The sequence below is a fragment of the Carcharhinus amblyrhynchos genome, chromosome 1 (assembly GCF_965287045.1).
Source record: "Carcharhinus amblyrhynchos chromosome 1, sCarAmb.v2.hapA, whole genome shotgun sequence".
NCBI classification, from domain to species: Eukaryota; Metazoa; Chordata; class Chondrichthyes; order Carcharhiniformes; family Carcharhinidae; genus Carcharhinus; species Carcharhinus amblyrhynchos.
Window position 1 is genome coordinate 146,606,507 of NC_137324.1, and position 24,931 is coordinate 146,631,437.

Consider the following 24,931-nt stretch of genomic DNA (forward strand, 5'->3'; position numbering starts at 1 on the left):
GTTCCAAACCCACTGGTCACCCGTAACACCAGCTTTCATCAGTTTGTCCGGGCCCTCCTCCCAGGTCTTGGGGTTTCAGAATTAGAAAAGACTATTATTAATATTTCTGCTACCACGGAAATAATTGAAAACTGCACCGTGGGAGCCATTCAGAGCCTGCAGTCGGAAATTCAGTCCCTTTCTAAGGTGGTGCTACAGAACTACATGGCCCTCGATCTCCTATTACAGTGCAGGGGGTAGTGGGCATGTCAGTCAATGAGACATGCTGTTTTGTGGCACAGTGGTTAGCACTGCTGCCTCCCAGTGCCAGGGACCTACATTCTATTCCCAGTTTGGGCCACTGTCAGCATGGAGTTTGCACATTCTCCTTGTGTCTTCATAGGTTTCCTCCGGGTGCTCCGGCTTCCTCCCATAGTCTGAAAGACATGCTAGTTAAATGCATTGACCCAAACAGGTACCAAAGTGTGGCAACTAGGGGAATTTCACAGTAACTTCATTGCAGTGTTAATGTAAGTCTTACTTGTAACAAAGAACAAAAATAGCCCGGAAAACAGGCCCTTCGGCCCAATGAGCCCACGCTGCCATTTTAACATTACCCCCTCCACCCATGACACTTATCTATTGTTTTATGGCATTCCACATTGAGGGAAACTAATTTAGGGACAATTTATTACTTCCAATCAGCCTAATAGCACATCTTTGGGGTGTGGGAGGAAACCGGAGCACCCGGAGAAAACCCACGCAAGCACGGGGAGAATGCGCAAACTCCCACAGACATTGGCCCAAATCCATGTGTCTGCACAGCAAACAGTGATAGTCACTGAGCTGTCGTGTTGCCCAGCATAACTTTAACTTTTACGTTAATGAGGATCGTAGGATTGGGATCGATGTGCATACCATTCAGGAACAGGTGCATCTTTTGCACTCAGTTGCTCAGGGAAAACTGTTTGACTGGTGGAGCTGGTTCCCTCACCTCAACAGTGGTTTGGAGATTTTTAAAGCCTTTCTCAAGTACCTTATTATGGGCCAGGCCTTGTTCATCTTGTATGTTGTTATTCAGCTTGCCTCTTGCTGCATCTGTTCTATCTGCCACTCTCATTCTTTTGTCCACAGCCTAGTCCACCCATCTCCTTCCAGTCGTCCCAGTTAACAAACTGATCATGGAAGAATTTAGAAAGCTGATCCGTGTAGATGTAGGAACCCTGGAGGATCCATAAGGTTGTCCTTAGAGGACAAAAAGGAAGTGTGGAAGTTAAAATGCTCGAATTAAAAATGTAATGCCTTCTCTGTAACAGCTCTGTAACAGCTAGTAAGAATGTTATCAGTTGCAGATCTTCAAAGGAGTCTGTCTGGTTTCAGGCACACAAATGCATATCTCCTCTTGCGCATGACTCATTTTATGAAAAGCTGTGTTGTGATCAATCAGTTATGATACCATAGTCTCTCCCCCACATAGAGTCATAGAGATTCCCAGATGGAAACAGGCCCTTCAGCCCAACTTTTTCATACTGCCCAGCTTTTACCAGTAAGCTAGTCCCAATTGCCTGTGTTTACCCCATATCCCTCTCCACCCAACTTACCCATATAACTATCTAAATGCTTTTTAAAAGACAAAATTATACCCACCTCTACTACTGTCTCTGGCAACTTATTCCAGACACTCTCAACTCTCTGAATGAAAAAATTGCCCCTCTGGACCCTTTTGTATCTCTCCCCACTCATCTTAAACGTAATGCCCTCTTGTTTTAGATTCCCCTACCTTGGGAAATGATGTTGACTATCTTCCTTATTTATGTCCCTCATTATTTTATAGATTTCTTTAAGATTTTCCCGAATCCACCTACGCTTCAGGGGAAAAGGTATCCGTCTATCCAGCCTCTCCTTATAACTCAAACCATCAAGTCCTGGTAGCATCCTAGTAAATATTTTCTGCACTCTAGTTTCATAATATCCTTTCGATAATAGGGTGACCAGAACTGTATGCAGTATTCCAAGTGTGGCCTTACTAGTGTCTTGCACAACTTCAACAAGATGTTCCAGCTCCTGTACTCAATGTTCTGACCGATGAAACAAACATGCCAAATGCCGCCTTCACAACCCTGCCCAAGTATGACTCCCTTACAAGGAGCAATGAACCTCTTTGTTCTGTAACACTCCCCAATGCCCTACTATTAACTGAGTAAGTCCTGCCCTGTTCAATCTACCAAAATGCATCACCTCATATTTATCCAAATTAAACTGCCATTCATTGGCTCACTGGCCAATTAATCAAGATCCCGCTGCAGTCCTAGATAACCTTCTTCACTGTCCACAATACTACCAATCTTAGTGTCATCTGCAATCTTACCAACCATGCCCCTTAAATTCTCATCCAAATCATTAATATAAATAACAAATAACAGGGGACCCAGCACTGCTCCCTGAGGCACATCACTGGTCACTGGCCTCCAGTTTGAAAAACAACCCTCTACAACCACCTTCTCTGTCAAGCCAATTTTGTATCCATTTGGCTATCTCACCCTGGATTCTGTGAGATTTAACCTTATGCAACAACCTACAATGTGATATCTTGTCAAAGGCCTTGCTAAAGTCCATATAGACAATGTCGACTGAACTGCCCTCATTTACCTTCTTGGTTACCTCTTCAAAACACTCAAATTTGTGAGGCATGACTTTCCACTCACAAAGCCATGCTGACTATCTCTAATAAGTCCTTGCCTCTCTAAATGTCTGCAGGTCCTGTCTCTCAGAATATCTTCTAACAACTTACCCACTATAGATGTTAGGCTCACCAGCCTGTAGTTCCCAGGCTTTTCTCTGCAGTCCTTTTTAAACAAAGGCACAACATTTGCCACCCTCCAATCTTCAGGCACCTCACCTATGACTATCGATGATTCAAGTATCTCTGAGAGGGGACCCGCAATTTACTCCCTAGCCTCCCACAACGGGTTGGGATTCATTTTATTGGGTTCTGGTGATTTATCTACCTTGATGAGCTTTTAAGACTTCCAGCACCTCCTTCTCTATAATATGTACGCTCCTCAAGATATCGCGATTTATTTCCCCAAGTTCCCTAACATCCATGTCCTTCTCAACATTAAATACTGATGAGAAATATTCATTTAGGGTCTCATCCATCTCTTGTAGATCTGCACAGAGATGACCTTGTTGATCCTTAAGAAGCCCTGTGATCTCCTTAGTTACTCTTTTGCCCTTTATGTATTTGTACAAGCTCTTTGGATTCTCTTTTGCCTTATCAGCCAAAGTAATCTCATGTCCTCTTTTTGTCCTCCTGATTTCTCTCTTAACTCTACTCCGATCACCTCTATACTCTTCAAAGGATCCACTTGATCCCAGCTGCCTATGCATAGCATATCCCTCTTTCTTCTTTTTGACCAGGGCCTCAATATCCCAAGCCATCCAGAGTTTCCTACTTCTACCAGCCTTGCCTTTCACTCTAAAAGGAATGTGCTTGCCCTGAACCCTGATTAACACACTTTTGAAAGCCTCCCACTTATCAGATGCCCTTTTGCCTGCCAACAGACTCCCCCAATCAATTTTTGAAAGTTCCTGTCTAATACCATCAAAATTGGCCTTGTCCCAATTTAGAATTTTAACTTTTGGGCCAGACCTATTATTCTCTATAGCTATTTTAAAGCTAATGGGATTATGGTCACTTATTGCACATTTTGCTATCATAGGCCTCATAGGCCTCTCATCTACATAATGTGCTTTCATATCACCACAGTATCTGACCCTTTTCCAGATTATTCTTGACATCAATGACACCTCGACCTTCATATTAAGATTGTGGGACAGACCTCATTCACATGTTGAGCAGGAGCATGTCTTGTTTATTCTTGGCTGTGTAAGACTGAGGCAGAGGTATCCTTCTATCTTGTCTGCATTCTTAAAAGTTGAAGGTGTAGTGAAGGGGAGATATGTCCATGCATGGAGAAGGATGGCATATTGTGCAACTGCATGTGCTCTCTGTCTCCCGACAGGGAGTTCATACGATGCGCCGATACTCAAGAGTTTGTGTCTGCTGCTGTCAGTCAACCATGGTTTAAACTTTCAGAGTGTACATCCGCCAAGCTGACCGGTAAGTGTGAGCACCTTACCACCCCATCGTGATGAAGCTCTACCGCATTATTGCCCTGACACTCAAATATATGACCTTGAAAGCCTCTCACCCTGTCACTGTGTCTATTGCAGGGACAAGGCTATCGTCACAAAGTCAGGGTGCAGTGCAGTGCACCCATTCACGTCAGCACTCACCAGGGTGACTGATTCTAACTCCAAATGGTGATTTCTGATGGGTAATACAGCCTGTGGACATTCTGTGGAAATGTACATCATTACCTTAGACAATGTGGAAGGAGGCAATGGGGTGAGAGTGAAGATTAAGTGTTCTCTTTATTATCAATGATGTGTTTTCTTGAGGGCTTCATGGTGTCTGAGCATTGTGGGCTTGGCAATGATCAGGGCTGGCCATGAGGGCACACTGTCTGTGTTAAAGTGGAGGCATCATAACGTCTGGCAGGCAAATGTTTGACATCACATTGCTCAGGTGGTCCGCACCCATATTAAAGATAAATGCAGCCCAAGACCCCTATCTGAGGGTGTCAATCTCAGTGTGATTGGAGGATTGCACCACAGACAACTGAATCATCACTAAATGGATTCACAACAGCGGAATGCCATTGGCTGCCTTGTCCCAAGTGTGAATTATGTAATTCACCAGCAATATTACACAGAGTGCATTGTTCCAATGCCTCAGAATTAAAAACAGATAGCTACAAACCCATTGAGGATCGTGCAACAGTCCCTGCCTCTTGTAAGGAGCCATTTCAACTGGGATACTGGAGAAAGTTTGAAGGGGCAGCACCTTCTGATGTCTGATGCCACGATGCCCTCCTCCAGTTGACACCTCATCTCAGCAAGGACAATGCTTCTGTGTCTTCATCATCCTTCAGTAAATAACATTTCAAAACGGATTGATAAAGTAAATGTAGACCGAATGCTTCCTCTTATGGGGCAATCTAGATCAAGCAGTCATGGGTATAGGTTGAACATAAGAACATAAGAAATAGGAGCAGGAGTAGGCCATCTAGCCCTTCGAGCCTGCCCCGCCATTCAATAAGATCATGGCTGATCTGTCGTGGCTCAGTTCCACTTTCCCGCTTTCTCCCCATAACCCTTAATCCCCTCTCTTATCAAAAACAAAAAAGGCTGAGAGGTGGTAGATTTAAAACTGAGATGAGGGGGAACTGCTTCTCGCAGAGGGTGGTGAATTTGTGGAACTTGCTGCCCCATAACGCAGTGGAGTCTGAATCATTGTATAGTTTCAAGAAGCAGCAAGATATATTTCTAATAAAAAAAGGGATAAGGAGATATGGGGAACAGGTGGGGAGGTGGATTTAAGACTAGGGTGAGATCAGCCATGATCTGATTGAATGGTGAACCAGGCTCGAAGGGCTGAATTTACCTACTTCTGCTCCTAATTCCTACGTTCCTATGCTCTAATGTAGAGGATGAAGACAATGTGAGGCTGGTGTGTAACTGTTCACTCTCATATTGAAGTATATAGTTGAAATGAGAGGAATAGCTAAACTGGTGTTCCTGCTGGCCCATGATGGAGGACATTTGTCCAAGAGAGCACTCACTGCAACTTGTCATCTTCCTGGTAGAATCTGGTAAGTATGAAGACCTCACACACGAGTTTGCCTCATCTGACCCGTACTATGGTCTCTTCCCTGCAATCTCGGCTTCCTTGAACTCAACACTCTGATCTTATTTAATGTCCTCCTCATTGGAGGAGGCATGCAACTCCTCCATGTCAGCATCCTGTCAGTCCTTCCACTTGTGCAGTGCCAGGTTGTGCAGCGCACAGCGAGCCATGATGATCCATGAGACCCTTACAGACTGCACTGGAATGATCTACTAGATCTGTCCAGGCATCAGAACCACATCTTTAGGATCCCAATGGTGTGCTCCACCAATGCTGGGGTAGGGGCCTGAGCCTTGTTGTACCTGCTCTCTGAGGTTGACACATGGGCATTATTAGCTATGTCCTTTCTGGGTACCTTTTGTCACTGAGAAGCCAACCCTGCATCCTGTGTGGTCCCTCGAAGATGTCCAGGGTTTCCAATTGACTCAAGGTGTACAAGTTGTGGATTCTTCCTGGCAATCTCTTGCAAAACATGCCTGGTAAGTATTTTTATGTCATGAACCCTTCAATCACAGAAAATGTTTCACCTTCAAGGAAGAAATTTTCTGGAAGAATTTGTGATTTTAAAAAGACACGGGCAAGATTTTCCAGCCTTCCCACTGGTGGGATCTTCCAGTCCCACTGCCGAAATTGACCCCCACAATGAAATGAGTGAGCCATGTAAATTGCCTTTGACTTCGGCAGGACCAGGAGACCCTGCCAGTGGCCAATGTTGAACCACCTCAGCCACAGAAAAAGTCAATGCTGGAAACTCGCGAGCTCTTTCCCAATGGCTTAGTGCAGGAATCTGCTATTCCTGAAAAAAAATATCCTTTCACAAGATAAAGAAATTAAACAGTTCTACAGAAACTGGAAACCACTTGATCCTAGTGGATTGTATACAAATGGCGGGGGTGGGGGTGTCATGTTGTATTTTGTGGCTTTGATAAACATCCTGCCTGGAAAAGTTATTTAAAGTTGCTTTGCGATGAGAAGGACCAACTGTTTGTGAGGAAGATGCAGTCTTTTCACAACCCAGGGTCAATCCACAGCTGAAAGTGAATAGAAGCTGTTCCTAAATTGCTCTACTTGCTGAAATTGACCCTCAAGCCCAGCTGAAAAACAGTGCAAGATCAATGCTGAGAGGTTCACTGTAGAAGAACTTCACCATCTATCCTTCTTCCTTTGAACCATTGAAATGTAACCTTTGGCAGAACTCCCCTATATTGGTTGTTGTTTTGGCATGTGTACTTGTGTGTGTGTGTGTGTGTGTGCGTAAATGAGGGAGACAGGGTACTTCAAAAGAGTAATTATTTGTTTTCTTAATAAGTTTTTTTTCTTACTGTACATTAACATGCTTTGTCTTTCTATTTGACGAAACTGGTTTTATAATAAACTAAGATTTGTGTTGCTTAAGAGGAAATCTACTCATTGAGTGGTCATCTTTAGATTAGTAGGAAAAGTATGTATTTAACATGTAATTGTGACCCATGGAGTAGTGGGACCAGAAGCAGGGAGTGTACTCCCATCCTGGACATAATGACTTATCTTGCCTAAAACATTTTAAGTGCCGAATGAGAGTGAAAATGGGAGAGATTCGCACCCCCCCTCCTCCTATTGGGCAAGCTCCCAGATGCTATCTTGTGGCACTTAGAATAAGAAAATTGGCAAATGTGAGCTCAACAGTAGAGGGAGTGAGCGAAGCTTATTCACACCAGGAAGCCAGCTGAAGACTGCGAGCTACGCTTTTGCACATATGCTCTGATCTCCTAGTGCACTGTGTACAAGTCTACAAAGTGCATTGGGAAATTTGTCACCTTACCCCATCCCTCTGGGCATCACCCCTACCCCGATCGTTCCCCCCAGAATCGCCCCTCCCGGCCAATCGCTGGCCTCGATGCCCCTGGCTGATCGTCACTCCGGCCAAATCCCAACACAGAATACGCCCCCAGCTTCCATGTCATGGCCCTCCCCCCATTTTAGGACCAGTCCCTTTAGGGCCTGTGCCCCTTCAGGCCCCCATTCACAAGCAGGCAGTGCCAGCATGCCAGGCTGAAACTGCCATGGTGTTGCCGGGCTGACACTGCCCAAGGGGCACGGCCCACCACTGACCACCTGGAAGGCTTTAATGCCCTCCAGTCCTAGCAGTGAGGCCATCACGTCAGGACCCCATTCGTGGGGACCATATGTGATCCTTACTGGTGAGGACCTCCATGAGCAAGATTGTTAAAGCAAGTGAGCCTGGACAATTGCATCTGGGATGCACTAACGATATTAAAAATGACCTAATAAATATCTCTATCAGCCTCATGCACATCCTAGGCATGAGGCCAATTTACGTCGGCAGAACAGGGCCGGTAACATGTCAAAAGGCGAAAAACCACGTGTGCCAGATTTTCACCTCTTGAGTGATCTTTCTGGCTCACCATGCCAATCAACTGGCATAACAAACCGGCAAGATCACCTTCTTAAGGTAACAGAGCAATGCTGTCACATTTGTTATGACTCTGGGTGACTTCTACACTCTGAACAAGCATTTAAAACCAGGAAATTGATGAGTGCCACATTACAGGATTGGCCTTGCATGAATGGGCATCATTGCTTTATTTTCCTGATTCCCCGCACTGTCATTGAAAGGATCCTAACATGTGTCAGCAGTGACACTGTCCTGATTTAGGAATACATGGTTCATTTGGGTATGCCTTTAATTGCCACCCCTCATCAGGTGGCATCACTGCATGCGCCTGCCCTCCAATCCGCCCTCACCAGTACAGCTTCTCCTCATGCCATCACCTCAGGCTGGAAGATGGTGGTGCTGAACTCTCAGTGCTGGACCAGTTTAGTGATCTCAGTGAGTATGGAAACCCCTCCCATCTTCCCAGAGTAGTTGAATATCCAGGCTTCCTGGCACATGCCTCTCAATCCTCCCAGTGTGTTCCTTGATCACATTGTGTTTGAGGTGCATGTCCGTTTGTTAGCTCTTGAACATTTTGAAGTGGATCTGTCCCATTTTCCCATCCTGAGGCCACTTACACAGTTAAACATATGTCCACCCCCTCCCCTGCCCACACCCTTAGATACCCCCTCAATGCCCTTTTCCCATCTGAAGGCTGCATATACCTCCATTGACAGAGTGTGCCAGCTGCCACACCCCCCTCCCCCATTCTGATTCCAGAAACCCCCCACACTGAGACAAGTGATATTATGACCACGTCCCGTGCACAACACAGTGGTACAGCTGAGACTGGTCTGACAAACCCTCCCTGGACTCGGACAAGGACTAGCTTCGCAAACTCAACACTATAAACTGAAGAGCTTCTTTATTAAGAGCGCCTCCCGTTCTGGACCCATGTAGCTTATGTCAATTTTTAACATTCTCTCTTCTCATCCTGGCAGTGAAGATGCTACCCCCACCCCCCACCCCCCCATCCTTCCCCTGCCCCCCCCCCCACCTCAATTATGTGTCTGAGTGCAACATTCCCCACTGATACCCTTCAATGCAGCCCCAGCCCTGCAGCCTGTGAGAAGGTTGTCTGTGACCTCCCCCCCTGGATAATGATGGGCTGCTGCGTGTGAAACTTGTCATTCTTTCTCACAAGGGCTGTGTGATGCAAGGAAGGCAAACTAACTGCAAAGTGCGGACGGCGAGGTGCATGTACCATTATGTCCTAATTGCACATTGCCAGGGTGATCCAATGTGGGGGGAAGGTTCTGGAGAAGAGACTTTACGATGAGATGGTGAGTGTATTGAAATGCTGGTCTCGGTGTAATGAGGTGGGAAAGGTGGCCTCCCATTGACGGCTGGAATTCTCAGTTATGACCTGATTTTATGACAATGTAAAACTGATTTTTGGCCTTTCTGTGATATTTTCTGCTACTGGTTGCCACGACGCCAGCAGCAAATAGGAGCAGAAAATTCCAGCCAAAGACACTGAGGCTGGGAGAACCACCTGACTGCTCCACGTTCCAGAGTCCACAGTAAATGGAGGCCTCCATTTCAAACTCCAGAGGCAGCCCCTGGCCTTCTTTAGTGCCTGGTGTGCCGATATGTACATGTGAACGTTGGTGCCAAATTGTTCCATCTGCATCCTTCACGAGATGCAAGTTAGTTTCCCTCCAGCCTCTGGTGGGAATCACGTCCTGTGATGGTAGGTGGGAGTGAAAGATCCCACTGTCCTTTTACACTGGCAGGAAACCGACTTTTCAGCTCCCTCCACATTACCCCCAGCCCTCCATCAGGATAGGGGGCAGCACAATTCTACCCATCATCAGATTTAGTCAGAAATTAACCAGCCTATCAGAGGACAAGTCTATTCTTTTAGCTGTTCACATGTTGATGTCATCTATTGGTATTTGTATTTTTTTATCATTATTAATATTCTAATTGTTTTTATCCTACTTTATCCTTAAGTTATATAGTTAGTAATCATTTGGACCTGTTTCAATTTTAGCCATGTTAATGGTACAATTATTTCTGAAGTAAATTAATTACCACAATTTTTACTGCACTTTAGGCAATAATTAACTCATGTTCCCTTCAAGCTTTGAGCAAACAATCTTAATTGTTTACAGTGCTGTTGCAATAAAAGTTCACTGTTTCTCTTCCAGTCCTATCTGCGCTTTGGCATGTATTCCTGGGGGTGGGTAAGAGGCATTTTAGTATTGGACACTATGGGTCCGATTTTACCATTGCATCACACCCATTTTCGGGCACGAAAACACGGTAAAGTATTTGTTATCTTTCACTTCAACATTGTGCAAGTTCCTGTATTTAAGCCAAGAAATTCTGGTGATAACAGAATAGTGAAGAGTGAGGCGCCGTCTACAGCAGCACAATAGTGAAGGAGTAAAGAATTTTCTACAACTAAAGCACAATGAACAGCAAAGTTGCTGTCATTATCATTACTCTCTTCGTACTGTTCCTGTCATCCACACAATGTAAGGTTATTCCGAGAATGGTATTGTATCTTTAACTTTCATTCAGTCGCCTCACTGTTCTACTCATCTGCTCAGTTGGAGACGCTTTGCTCTTCACTGAACAGCAAGTGAGATTAAGCTCAGTAAGAAAATGTTTCAGTGTTGTACATGTGTGTTTGTTCATGTTTGTGGGTGTATTTGGGCAGAATTTTACACTGCCCGGGTGGCAGCATGCCTGACCTGGGAGTGCATGAAATTGTGCTTGAAGGTATCGGGCACACACCCGCACACCATTCACACACTTGGATGATATTTTGGTCGGTGAGCGTGGGCAGGGGTCAGTAGTGGTCCATTGAGAATCACAGGGCCACTCGAGAGGATAAGTTCTCCCACTGACCAGGCCATGCAATATCGAGGTTGGCAAGCAGGCAACACAAACAATCTGTTTCTCATTTGAGAGCAGGCCGAGAGGCAGCTAGAGTAAAGGCAGGCTGAGCAACGAGAGGTTATAGGGAGTTCAGTGGGGATTTAGTTTTGAGCATTTTCTCTGAATTCTGTGGAAGGTTCAGCATAGAATCCAGAAGTTTCAGAACATTGCTGTCCACTGACATTGGAGATTTCACCTTTCTGTCACAATCCATACATGGCTCAGCCTCATTTCCATCTGTTTAGATAGGTATGGAGTACTCAGCAGGGCTGAGGAGGAGAACACAGGATAAAGAGAGAGGCATAGGCAAAGGATGTTCAGGCCAACAGGGAGGGAAAGGACAACATTCCCGTACAAGATGCCACTACCCAGCTGCAGAGTGTACAGAAAGTGATCTAATTACATTAACATGACCAGCGTCCAGTGCTGCAGGAGGCTACAGCTTTCAAAAGAAGCCAACACAACCATTTGCCAAATGATTGGGCTGGAACTAGTCTCCAGTTGTGCGAATATTACAATATCCAACCCTTCAACAACCAGAGAAACATAGAACATTACAGCGCAGTACAAGCCCTTCGATGTTGCGCCAACCAGTGGAACCAATCTAATGACCCTCTAACCTAAACTATTCCAGTGTTATCCATATATCTATCCAATGACCATTTGAATGCCCTTAAAGTTGGTGAGTCCACTACTGCTGCAGGCAGGGCATTCCACGCCCTTACTGCCCTCTGAGTAAAGATTGTGTGTGTGTTTGTGTGTGCACGTGTTTGTGTGCATGTATGCATGATTGTGTGTGTCTACATGTTTGTGTATATTTTTGTCTATGTGTCTGTGTGTGTGTGTTTTTGTCTTTGCCTGCACATGTTTCTGTGTGTGTGTGTTTGGATGTATTTCTCTGTGTGTAAGCGCACATGTGTTTGCATATATTTTTGTCTGTGAGTGTGCATGTTTGTTTGTGCATGTTTTTGTCTGTGTGCATGTTTGCGTGTGGTTTTGTTTTTGTGTGTGGGTACATGCTTGTGTGTGTTACTGTGTGTGTATGTGTGTGTGTACCTGTTTGTGTGCATGCCTGTTTGTGTGTGCACCAGTGTTGTGCATGTCTGTTTGTGTATGCCCGCATATGTGTGTGTTGTGTATGCGTGTGTTTGCATGTGCATTTGAGTGTATATGGTGTTTGTGTGTGTATGCGTGTTTGTGTGCTTTTTGTCTGTATGTCTGCGTATGTTTGTGTCTGCATTTGTGTGTGTTTTTGTCTGTGTGTGTGCATATTTCTGTGTGCATATGTTTGTATGTGTTACTGTGCGTATGTGCGCACATGTTTCCATATATTTTTGTCTGTGTGTGCATGGTTGTGTGTGTGTGTTTTTGCCTGTGTGCATGTGTGTTTGTGTGTGGTTTTGTCTGTGCATGTTTCTGTCTGTTTCTGTATGTGTGCGCACATGCATTTGTGTGTATGCTTGTTTGTGCGTGCATGTGTGCATGTATGTGTGTGTTTGTGTGTGTGTGCTTGTTTGTGCATGTTTGCATCTGTTTTTGTCTGTGTGTGTGCGTGTTTGTGAATTTTTGTTAGGGTGTGTGCGTGTTTGTGTGTGTGTGTGTATGTGTGTGCGTGTTTGTGTGTGTGTGTGTGTGTGTGTGTAATTGTGTGTATGTGTGCATGTTTGTGTGTGTGCACATGCTTGCATGTGTTACTATGTGTGCACGCGCATGTGTTTCCATATATTTTTGTCTGTGTGTGTATTTGCGTGCAGTTTTGTGTGTGTATGTGTGTGCGCCTGTGTTTGTGTGTGGCTGTTTTTGTGTGCACGTGTGTTTGTGTGTGTGCGTGTATTTTTGTGCGCATGTGTGTATGTATTTTTGTCTGTGTGCGTGTTCATTTGTGCATGTTTGTTTTTCTGCATGTTTTTGTACATTGTTGTCTGTGTGTGTGCATGTGTTTATGTGTCTGTTTGTATGTGTTTTTGTCTGTGTGTGTTTCTGTGTGTGCAGGTGTTTATATGTGTGCCTGCTTGTGTGTGCGCGTTTGTGTGTGTATGCATGTTTTTGTCTGTGTATGTGTGTTCATGTGTGTATGTTTGTATGTGTGTGTGTGCTTATGTGCATTTTTGTTTGAGTGTGTGCATGTTTCTGTGTGAATGTACATATTTGTGTGTCTTTCTGTGTGTGTATGCGTGCTTATTGATGTGTATGCCTGTTTGTGTGTGCCTGCCTATTTGTGTGCGTGCATATTTTTGTCTGCATGCCTGTTTGTGTGTGCATTCTTATATATGTGTGCATGTTTGTGTGTGTGTGCGCATGTTTGTGTGTGAGCATACATGTTTGTGTGTGTGCATACATGTTTTTGTGTGCCTGTGTGTTTGTTGCATTTTTGTCTGTGAGTCTGCACATGTTTGTGTGTATTAGCATGTGTTCTTCTCTGTATGTGCGCATGTTTCTGTGTGTGCATGTTTGTATGTGTTACTGTGTATGTGTTACTGTGTATGTGTGTGTATGCATGTGCGTGCTTGGATATGTTTTGCTTGTGTGTGTGAGTGTTTGTGTGTGTGTGTTTTTGTCTGTGTGTGTGAGTGTTTGTGTGTGGTTTTGTCTGACTGTGCATGTTTCTGTGTATGTGTGCATGCTTCTGTGTGTTTCTGCATGCGTGTGTGTGCCTGTTTGTGTGTGCGCAGGCGTTTGTGTGTGTGTATGTTTGTGTGTGCATTTGTGTGTGTATGCATGTTTGTGTGTGTGTATGATTGTGTGCGGTTTTGTCTGTGTGCATATGTGTGTTTCTGTGTATGTGTGTCTGCATGTGTATGTGTTTGTGTGTGTGCATGTGTGTTTGTATATTTGCATACACATGTGTATTGTGTATGTGTGCATGCTTGTGTATGTGTGCATATTTGTATCTGTTTTTGTCTGTGTGTATGCGTTTGTGTATTTTTGTTTGTGTGTGTGTATGTCAGTGTGTGCATGTGTGTTTGTGTTTTTGTCTGTATGTATGTGTGTTTGTGTGTCATGTTTGTAAGTGTGTGCGTGTTTGTGTGCGCTTTTGTCTGTGCATGTGTGCATGTTTGTGTGTGTTTCTGTGTGTGTGTGCATGTGCGTGTTTGTGTGTGCATGTGTTTGTGTGTGTGCTTGTTTGTGTGTGCGTGTGTGCATGTGTTTGTGTGTGTGTGCACATGTTTTTGTGTGAACTTGTGTGTGTATGCATGTTTGTGTGTGTGTTTCTGTGTGTTTTTGTCTGTGTGCACATTTCTGTGTGCGCACGTATTTTTATGTTTTACTGTGTATATGTGTGCAAGCGTGTTTCCATATATTTGTGTGTGTGTGTGTGTGTGTGTTTGCTGTGTGCGTGTGCATATTTCTGTGTGTATACCTGTGTTTGGGTGTGTGCTGTTTTTGTGTGCACGTGTATTTGTGTATGTGTGAGTGCGTCCTTTTTTTGTGTCTGCTGTTTGTGTGTGCATGCATGTTTGTGTGTGTGCATGTGTGTTTGTGTTTTTGTCTGGTGCATGCATGTTTGCGTGAGCATGTTTGTGTGTGTGCATGCTTTTGTCTTTTTGTTTGTGCGTGTGTACTTGTTTGTGTGTGTGCGTTTTTGTGTGTGTGCCTGTTTGTGTGTGTGTGTGTGCGTGTTTGTGTGTGCGCATTTCTGTGTGTGTGTGTTTGTGTGTGTGCATTTGAGTGTGTATGCATGTTTGTGTGTTTGCATATATTTTTGTGTGTTTGTGTGGTTTTGTCTGTGCGTGTGTTTATGTATGTTTCTGTGTGTATGTCTGTTTATGTTTACCCCATTCCAACGCCGGCATATCCACATCACGTTTATGTGTGCCCATGTGTTTGTGTGCATGCTTATTTGTGTGTGCATGTGTATTCGTGTTCTTGTCTGTGAGTATGTGTGTTCATGTGTCATGTTTGTAAGCGTGCATGTTTGTGTGTATGTGTGTTTGTGTATGTTTCTCTGTGTGTGCATGTTTATGTGTGTGCGTGTTTGTGTGTGTTTCTGTGTGTGTGTGCATGTTTGTGTGTGAACCTGTGTGTGTGTGTGCCTGTTCGTGTGTGTGCCTGTTTGTATGTGCACCTGTTTGTGTGTGTGCATGTATGTATGTGTTTGTGTGCATGTGTGCAAGCATGTTTGTATGTGTATACATGTTTGTGTGTGAGCGTGTTTGTGTGTATTTTTGTCTGTGTATCTGCACAAGTTTGTGTGTGTGTTTGTATATGTCTTTGTCTGTGTGTATGCATCTTTGTATGTATTACTCTGTGTGTGTGTGCGCGTGCACATTTCCATATATTTTTGTCTGTGTGTGTATATTTGTGTGTGTGTGTTTTTGTCTGTGTGTGCGTATTTCTGTGTCTGTGCATGTATGTTTGTGTTTTTGTTGTGTGCGTGTTTGTGTGTATTTTTGTTTGTGTGTGATTTTGTCTGTGTGTGTGTTTGTGTGTGTACCCATGTTTGTGTGTGTGCCTGTTTGTGTGTGTTTTTGTCTGTGTGTGTGTATGTGTGTTCATGTGTGCATGTTTGTGTGTGTTTGTGTGTATTTTTGTCTATGCATGTGTGCCTGTTTCTGTGTGTGTGCATGCTTATTCGTGTGCGTGCCTGTTTGTGTGTGCATGCCTATTTGAGTGTGTGCGCACGTGTTTATGTGTGTGTGCTTGTATGTGTGTTTGTATTTGTGTGTGTGCATGCGTGCATGTTTGTGTGTGTGTGTTTGTGTGTATGTATGTTTGTGTGCGGATGTGTGTATTTTTGTCTGTGTGTCTGTACATGTTTGTGTGTATGTTTGTGTGTGTTTTTGTCTGTGTGTGCATGTGTTTCTGTGTGTGTGCATGTTTGTATGTGTTACTGTATGTGTGTGTGTGTGTTTGCATATATTTGTGCCTGTGTGTGTGCACGTTTGTGTGTGGCTTTGTCTGTGTGTGGGTGATTTTGTCTGTGTGTGCCCGCGCTTATGTGTGTGTACATGTGTTTGTGTGCATGCCTGTTTTTGTGTGCACGTATGTTTGTGTGTGCATGCTTGTTTGTATGTGTGCATATGTGTTTGTGTTTTTGCCTGTGTGTGTGCATGTTCCTGTGTGCACGTTTGTGTATGTGCTTGATTGTATTTTCGTCTGTGTGTGTGTGTTTGTGTGTGTTTTTATCTGTGTGTGTATTTCTGTGTGTGTGCATGTTTGCATGTGTGTGCGTGTGTATGCACCCATTTGTGTGTGCGTGTGCAAATACACACAAATATGCACACACACACAAATACGCACACACATACACACACACAGACAAAAACACAGACAGACAGACACACAAACATGTGCACACACAGAGACAAAAACACACAAACAGGCACACATACATAAACACACACAGACAAAAACAGACACACAGAGAAATGGTATGAATGCACCTGCACACACACAGAAACACACACAGAGACAAAAACACACACAGACAGACACACAAACATGCACACACACAGAGACAAAAAAACACACAAACATACATACACAATATCACACACACAAATACGTGCACACACAAATGCAGACACAAACATACACAAACTCACAAACAGGCACACACACACAAACACACAGACAAAAACAGATACAAACACACACACACAAACACGCACATGCATACAAACAGTTACACACACAAACACATTAAAACACACACACACATAGAAAAAACAGACACAAACATGCACACACAAACAGGCATGCTGTGTGTGTGTGCCAGTTTGTGTGTGTGTGCCAGTTTGTGAGTGTATTTTTGTGTGCTTATGTGTGTGTGCGTGTTTGTGTGTTTGGCTGTGTGTATTTGTGTCTGTTTGTGTGTGTGTGTGTGTTGTGTACATGTTTGTGTCTGTTTTTTCTATGTGTGTGTGTTTTTTGTGTATGTGCATGTGTTTGTGTGTGTGTGCCTGTTTGTGAGTGTGTGTGTGTGTTTGTGTGTATACATGTTTGTGCCTGTGTTTGTGTGTGTGTGTACTTGTGTGTGTGTGTTATTGTGTATGTATGTTTGTGTGTGTTTTTGTCTCTGTGTGTGCACATGTTTGTGTGTCTGTCTGTGTGTGTTTTTGTCTGTGTGTGTGTATGTGTGTGCGTGTGCGTGCGTATATGTATGTGTGTATGTGCATGCCGGTTTGTGTGTGCATGCTGGTTTGTGAGTGTGTGATTGTGTGTGTATGTTTGTGTGTATTTTGTGTGTTTTTGAGTGCATGTTTGTGCATGTGCCTGTTTGCATGTGCGCGTGTGTTTGTGTGCATGTGTGTTTGCATGTGTGCATGTGTGTTTGTGTTTTTGCCTGTATGTGTTTGTGTGTACGTGTGCATGCTTGTGTGTGTGCTTGATTGTGAGTATTTTTGTCTGTGCATGTGTGCGTGTTAGTGTGTGTTTTTGCTTTTGTGCATGTGTTTCTGTGTGTGTGCATGTTATGTGTGTGTGTCTGTGTATGTGTGTGTATGTATGTGTGTGTGTATGTATGTGTGTGTGTATGTATGTGTGTGTGTGTGTGAGTACGCACACCTGTTTCTGTGTGAGCGCCGATTTATGTGTGTGTGCCGGTTTGTGAATGTGTTTTTGTGTGTGTGCGTGTTTGTGTGTGTGTGTGTGTGTGCTATTGTGTGTGTTTGTGTGCATTTTTGTCTGTGTACCTGTTTGTTGTGTATGTGTATTTGTGTTTGTTTTTCTGTGCGTTTACGTGCTTTTGTGCACATGCATGTGTTTGTGTGTATACCTGTTTGTGCTGCAGGTGCATGTTTGTGTCTGTTTTTGTCTCTGTGTGCATGTCTGTGTGTGCTGGTTTGTGAGTGTGTGTTTGTGTGTGTATCTTTTGTGTTTTCATGTGTGTGTGTAATTTTGTGTGTGCATATTTGTGTGTGCGTGTGTTATTGTGTATGTGTGTGTTTTGTGTGTGTTTTTGCCTTTGTGGCTGTTTGTGTGTGTGCCTGTGAGTGTTTGTGTGTTTGTGTCTGTTATTCTGTGTGTGTGTGTGTGTGCGTGTGTGTGTGTGCGTGTTTGTGTGTGTGTGCATGTTTGTGCATGTGTGTCTGTTTGTGTTTGCATGCGTGTTTGTGAGTGTGTGTTTGTCTCCATTTTTGTCTGTGTGTGCGTGTTTGTGTGTGTGTTTGCATGTGTGTGTTTGCATGTGTGTGTGTGCATGTTTGTGTGTGTGTGCATGTTATTATGTATGTGTGCGCTGTTTGCGTGTGTGTGCGTGTTTGTATCTGTTTTTGTCTGTGTGTGTTTGTGTGTGTGTGTGAATGTTTATGTGTGTTTTGATCTGTGTGTGCATGTGTGTGTGTGTGTGTGTGTATATCTGTGTGTTTTTGCCTGTGTGTGTGTGCTGTTTGTGTGCGTGTTTGTGTGTGTGCGTGTTTGTGTTTGTGTGTGTTTATGTTTGTGAGTGCATAAAAATCCTTCTTACAATGTTTAAGGGTCTGTAATCTTTTCCTATTACAGGCACAACTACCGTGAGCGCAACAGTGCAGCCGAACTGCAGGTGCATTCATGCCACTTCTCGGGTCATCAGTCCAAGGAAAATTAGGCATATTGACATGTTTCCAATGACTCCCAATTGTCCACACATAGAAGTGATGTAAGTCTTATTGATCAACTGTTGATGAATATAACGTATTTATCAATGAGCAGTATGTTTACTTTCCCATTGTTCGTGGGTACCCCAGGGTACAAGCACCATTAAATGTATAGTGGGACAGGAACCAGCGAAATGAAAGAGTAAGAGAGAAAATAGCCTAATAATGGGCCCGATTTTACCAAAAACTCCCAGCCGTTTTCGGGCGCGAAATCGCGGTAAATTCGGGCGTCGGGCCTGTAACGCGATCTGCACCCGAAACCGAGCAGATCGCGCATTTACCGACACCCGATTTGGGTGTGGATCCAGTCAGCACCCCAATCGGGCGGCCCGATGATTTAAATGCATTAACCTACATTTAAATCGACTTAATGAACCGCGTACCCAACTCTGCTGCCAAATCCCATTTTACCGTCTTCGGATCCGTTTCGGATCCGTGCTGTTACCAACCTGCAGAATAAAAATCCGAAGCGGATTCCTATTCAGCAGGGGAACCTCCGAAGCCCATCCTCCTCGAACGCCCTTCGCAGACCCCCCGCTAACCACCCCGGCAGGCATGCCCCCCCACTGTGAACCACACCCCCCTCCCCCCGGGAGGCAGGCCCCCCCCTTGGCTGAGCACACCCCCGACGTACCTGGATTGTTGTTCTCCCTCCACCATCTTTCTGACCTGCACTTGTTGATGTGGAGATGTTGGTGTTGGACTGGGGTGAGCACAGTAAGAAGTCTCACAACACCAGGTTAAAGTCCTGTTGGAAAGTCCTGTTGGAGTTTACCCTGGTGTTGTGAGACTTCTTACTGCACTCGTTGGAGAGCCTGCAGCACCTTCTTGGCCTTCCGCTGGCATCTGCCGGAGTTGGGGGCAGGCTCAGATGGATCTCTGGTTTGGGAGGGGGGGGGGGCAGGTGGGTGGAGGATTGGGGGGTGGGGAGGACAGACTTGGGAGAATCTGCCTCCCAGGGTGGTCCAATTGCGGCTCATCCTCCCCCCACCCCGGCTCTCTCTGGTTTGTCTTTCGCACCCGGGCGCGCTGTTTCAGATTTTCTTCGAACTGCACATGCGCAGTTCAGAGCTCTGATCGTTCCGGCAACGCTAAGCCCCGCCCACAGCACAGAGCGGACCGGAGCCGGCAAACAGCGTATGGGCACGCTGGGACGAGGATTCCGGACTCGGATCCATTTTACGTCTGGATCCGGCCCTCAGCCTCCGATGGGTAAAATCTGGCCTAACGTTTCACACATGGGCCTCCCCAAAGAGTACCCCTGATTCTCAGAGCCCTGCTGTCCTGCTCCTTCTGGGACCCGCTGTCTGGGCCTCGCCCCCTTCTGTTCACTGATTGGTTCTCTCCCACATTCACTGCTGATTGGCTCAGTATTGACAATACACTGAGCCAATCAGCAGCATACATGGGGGGGAAAACCAACTAATGATTGGTTGAATTTCCCTCTTGAACAATCTCCCGTTGCAACTTACCTGTCTGAGCGGCAGTTTCCAAACCTGCTCCAGGGGCTGCTTTGTGGTTGACCCTTACTTTGGACAAGTCTATCTGAGAGCATGATATCTGGAGGAGGATATCTTTAATTCTCCATTCCCTCTCTGTCCTCTCCATCCTTGTATTCATTTTCACGATGATCAAAAGAAACTCGACAAACGGCTCCTCATCATTCTGTCAGGCACTTTACCAACCTTCTGACTTCACCAATTTTAGATCAATCCCTGTTTCAGTTTGCAGAATAGCAGCTGTCCAATATCACCACTTTAACGTTGCACCATCATTCTCGTTTGCTGTTTGTTTGGCAGATTAATCAGCCACTCAAGTTTGAAACACATTGGATACGAGAAAGTAGCTGTACAGATAGATTGTATTTACAGTGTGGGACGTAACTGAGATTATTTTACAATTCTTTACAGAGCAACTCTTAAAATTGGGACAAAGGTTTGTTTGGATCCTGAAGCCCCATGGGTGAAGAAAATGATTGACAGGTTTTTGGAGCAAAATTGAGAGAATTTTCTGCGTAAGTTTGTATTTTTTGTGTGTCAGTGAAGAGCAGGGTTAAGGATCTTGTTTCACGTTTGCACACATTGCGCAGAGACAGGGACAGTGTAAAGGAATAGAGGACTAAGTTCTCCCACAGACCCAGGACCCCAACACTTGGATCAAATGGGGATCCCAGGTCTGAATTTGCCAGGAACGAGACTTGCGCAGGGATATTCCTGCAGGCAGCCTCCTACTTGTCCATCTCCAAGACTGTTGTCTAATTAAGGACAGCGGGAGACCCCAATGCTGCAACCGCACCCCCCCCCCCCCCAACCCCCCTGCACACCCAGCCCCCTACTCTCTTCTGGTTACATTACTCAGTCTGTGATACCTTTAGTTTTTGCCTTTATCCCATATTCCCAAAGGTAGGCTGCCCAGAGCAGCATGTCTGAAGCCAGTCTATTGTGAGGGAAAGAGCAATTCCAGTGAAAAAGCAGCCAGTCCTCTGTTTGCAAGTCCTGTGCAGACAAACTGAACTGTCAGGAGTGCTGGAGCTCTGCAACAAGAGTTAAGACCTTTAGAATCCAAACTTACAAATGGTACTTTCAACTTTGAATTCGGCTGGCATCTGCTTCACAGCCAGGATGTTCACTTCTGCTGATGTAGTGGGTGGCAAACGCCTCCTGCTCGGTATCTGGGGATACGGCATCCTGAGCAATAGCAATGAAGCCACCCAGTGCTGCTCCATGTTGTACGGGTGGGAGTTGCTGGAGTGCTGTTCTTGCCTCCACAGTGTAATGGTGTGTTATTGCTCCAACTCTCCATCTCTCTCTCCCTTACTGAGCCATGCCCCTCAGTGCTGGCTGAAACTGATTAAAGTGACCTGTGCACACAGGTTGGCTGAGTTCAGAAGCTGAGGCCCAGGAATGAATTGGTGATGATGTCCAGGCCTTTCCATTTCCAGCACATGCATCATTTTCGATTGTTAACAAATTGCTGTCCCATCAACCCATCAAAGATCATGTGTGCGTGCTTGTCCTCGTACCCTAGTGCCAAACAGAGACGGTCCCAGCGTTCACTTTATCATGCAGAAATCAACGTCATTCAAGCAACATCTCAATTCTTCCTCAGTATGTTCTATTTTCTTGAATGCCCTTGAGGACTTCATTTCCTTTGGTAACACATGGCAGAATTCTCCCATGACCGTGTCAGCGGGTTCAATGGGGGGGACTGGTGGGGAGGGTGGGGTAGGAAGAGTGGGGCAAGGGGGGAGTCAGTTTTCAGCTGGAAGCCCAAAAATTGGTTTTATGCCATCGCCAATTTCCTGTGGGACCTTCCACTGGAGCTGCCATGGCAACACCCCACAGGGGAGCAGCACGAAACAGAAGGCTTAACTCTCCACATCCAATTCTCTGTAATCCCAGGGGAAAACACACTGGTCCAGAATGTTAACATGAAAACACTGCAGATGCTGGAAATCCAAACTGAAAACAGAAAATGCTGCATTGTCTCAGTAGGACCGGCAACATCTGTGGACAGAGAAACAGAATTAACCTTTCGAATGCAGACTCAGTTTTTCATTCCACAGGTGTTCTCGGGCCTGTTGAGGCTTTGCAGGGTTTTTTATTTGAATTCCAGTCCAGAACACATCTGGTGTGCAGATGTTAGTCTTACATTTCAGCCCTTGCTAACATCACGGACATCTGAGGAGAGGCTGAGAGGCCTGCAGTGACCACCAAACCAGCCTGAACTGCCACTAAAACCCTCATGGTGTGTGTACCTGAGCTGGTGGAGGGTGCCAGAGAGTGTTGCTGTGCCTCATACACTGTGGAACTCTTTGCTTCGTCTGTCTCCTGCCCCTTCCTAGGCTGTGACTGGGACTGGGGCTGGGTAAGGATTCCTCCACCTCCTCCTCCTCAGGTCTTGGTTGTTTCCTGGATGCACCTGTAAGTGAGAAAGGAGAGTGCAAGTAACAGAAACAAGGTGGCAGCATGTTCAACCCTCAATGAACAATTCTAAAGAACATAAGAACATAAGAAATAGGAACAGGAGTAGGCCATCTAGCCCTTCGAGCCTGCCTCGCCATTCAATAAGATCATGGCTGATCTGAAGTGGATCAATTCCACTTACTCGCTTGCTCCCCATAACTCTTAATTCCCTTGTCTATCAGAAATCTATCCACCCGTGACTTGAACATATTCAACAAGGTGGCCTCCACCACTTCAATGGGCAGAGAATTCCAGAGATTCACTACTCTCTGAGAGAAGAAGTTCCTCCTCAACTCTGTTCTAAAAATTCTCTTTCTCCACCCTGGGACATAATGTCGCAAGTAGCAGAACTCCACCCATAATGATCGATGTCTTTGCATCAAATTCCTTTGTAGAATATGTTAAGACAGTCTTAAAGACACTTTTAAAAAACATGGGTAAGATGTGAACCAGTACTCCAGCAGAAAATGAGACTCCTCTTGTTTATTCGGAAATATTTCTGAACTGATGTATTTAAAATGTATTCTTTATGACTTCATTAATTCATGTATTTTCTGCAATTCAAAGTGAGGATGGTTACAAGGAAAGTCCAACATCACAACTGGCAAGAATCAGAAAAGCAGCCTCCTCCATCCCCTGCACAATCTCTGGAAGTTCACCTCAGTGTTTTACTGATCACTGCTTGTCACTGCCATCAACAAGAGTAAAACACAGTCTGATAGATTTTCAGCTAAACTCCATTAAACAGTAAAACCTTGCTCAAATTAGGGGGTCTCAGCATTTAAATTAACTCAATTATACCCAGTACAACAGTAACCTGATCAAGAACAAGGAGGAATTGGGTGGGAAATAGAACGATTGAATTTGATATTAGAATTGGGACTCTGAAATCACTGTCACACACTTACTGCCAGGGTTTTTTAACACATGATCCACAAAGAGGAGAGATTACTTCACAGAAAAAGTGACTATTGCATTATCCATTATTATTCTAACCAATATTATTTTGAACAATACTGTAATTCATCACATGTTTCTACAAGATTAAACTTTGTGCGTGCTGCATTTTAGTTTCTAAATTCTGATACCTTGGCTGCAATCCTTGAAATGCCCATTCTGAATGATTTATACTCCCTGGGAGACTTGTAAACAGGGGGGTCTCACACCCAGGACATAAAACAACCTCGGATACAGTTCCACTTCATGCGGAAAACCATTATTAACTCACTACACAATAGTAAATACTCGTGACACCAGTTGCTTGGTGAGGCCTGCTTAAAGGAGCTCATTCCCGGCTAGTCAGTCCATTAAACAAATTCTTCAGCATGACATCTTTTGTTTTGCATGAATATACTTTACTTAATCAAATATCATACAAATCCTACAGTACAGAGAGAGGCCATTTGGCCCATCGAGCCTGCACCGACCACAATCCCACCCATTCCCTACCCCCATATCCCTATATATTTTACCCACTAATCCCTCTAACCTACACATCCCTGGACACTAAGGGGCAATTTTAGCATGGCCAATCAACCTAACCCACACATCTTCAGACTGTGGGAGGAAACCGAAGCACCCGGAGGAAACTCATGCAGCCACGGGGAGAATGTGCAAACTCCACACAGAGTGATTCAAGCCAGGAACTGAACCCAGATCCCCAGAGCTGTGAAGCAGCAGCACAAACCACTGTGCTACTGTGCCGCCCAATATCTGAAAGAACATTACAAATATTTCAAAATGGCCATCACACACAGTGCAATAATATTCAGGTTTTCAGCACAGGTCATAAGAACATAAAAAATAGGAGCAGGAGTAGGCCATCTAGCCCTTTGAGCCTGCCCCGCCATTCAATAAGATCATGGCTGATCTGTCATGTCTCAGTTCCACATTCCCACCCTCTCCCCATAACCCTTAATCCCCTTGCCTATCAAAAACCTATCAACCCGCATCTTAAATATATTTAGCGAGGCAGCCTCCACCACTTCAATGGGCAGAGAATTCCAGAGATTCACCACCCTTTGAGTGAAGAAGTTCCTCCTCAACTCCGTTCTAAACCGCCCCCCCTTTATCTTGAGGCTGTGCCCTCTAGTCCTACTGTCCTTTCTGAGCGGGAAGAGCCTCTCCACCTCTAAACTATCCATCCCATTCATCATCTTATACGTCTCAATGAGATCTCCCCTCATTCTTCTAAACTCTAACGAGTACAAGCCTAGTTTATTCAGCCTTTCTAGTTTATTCAGGTCTTGGACAATGACCTCCCCCCATTGCTACATTGTGGTATTATCACTGGAGTAGTGATCTAGAGACCCAGAGCAGGATCTGGGTTCAAATC

The 24,931-nt window shown here is 44.9% G+C and overlaps 1 protein-coding gene across 1 annotated transcript; it reads left to right on the plus strand.

Annotated features, from left to right (window-relative positions):
* The first annotated feature begins 10,584 nt into the window (after positions 1 to 10,584).
* LOC145350498 (alveolar macrophage chemotactic factor-like) lies at positions 10,585 to 23,840 on the plus strand. The gene is made up of 4 exons (XM_080199700.1): positions 10,585 to 10,648; positions 18,498 to 18,633; positions 20,542 to 20,645; positions 23,164 to 23,840. The coding sequence occupies exons 1-3, from the start codon at positions 10,585 to 10,587 to the stop codon at positions 20,630 to 20,632; spliced, it is 291 nt and encodes a 96-aa protein (XP_080055826.1). The 3' UTR covers positions 20,633 to 20,645; positions 23,164 to 23,840.
* The last annotated feature ends 1,091 nt before the right edge of the window (positions 23,841 to 24,931 follow it).

Coding starts and splice junctions, on each gene's coding strand:
- LOC145350498 (XM_080199700.1), top strand. CDS start 10,585: ATGAACAGCAAAGTTGCTGTCATTATCATTACTCTCTTCGTACTGTTC. Junction 10,649..18,497: donor GTTCCTGTCATCCACACAAT/GTAAGGTTATTC, acceptor TTCCTATTACAG/GCACAACTACCGTGAGCGCA. Junction 18,634..20,541: donor TGTCCACACATAGAAGTGAT/GTAAGTCTTATT, acceptor AATTCTTTACAG/AGCAACTCTTAAAATTGGGA.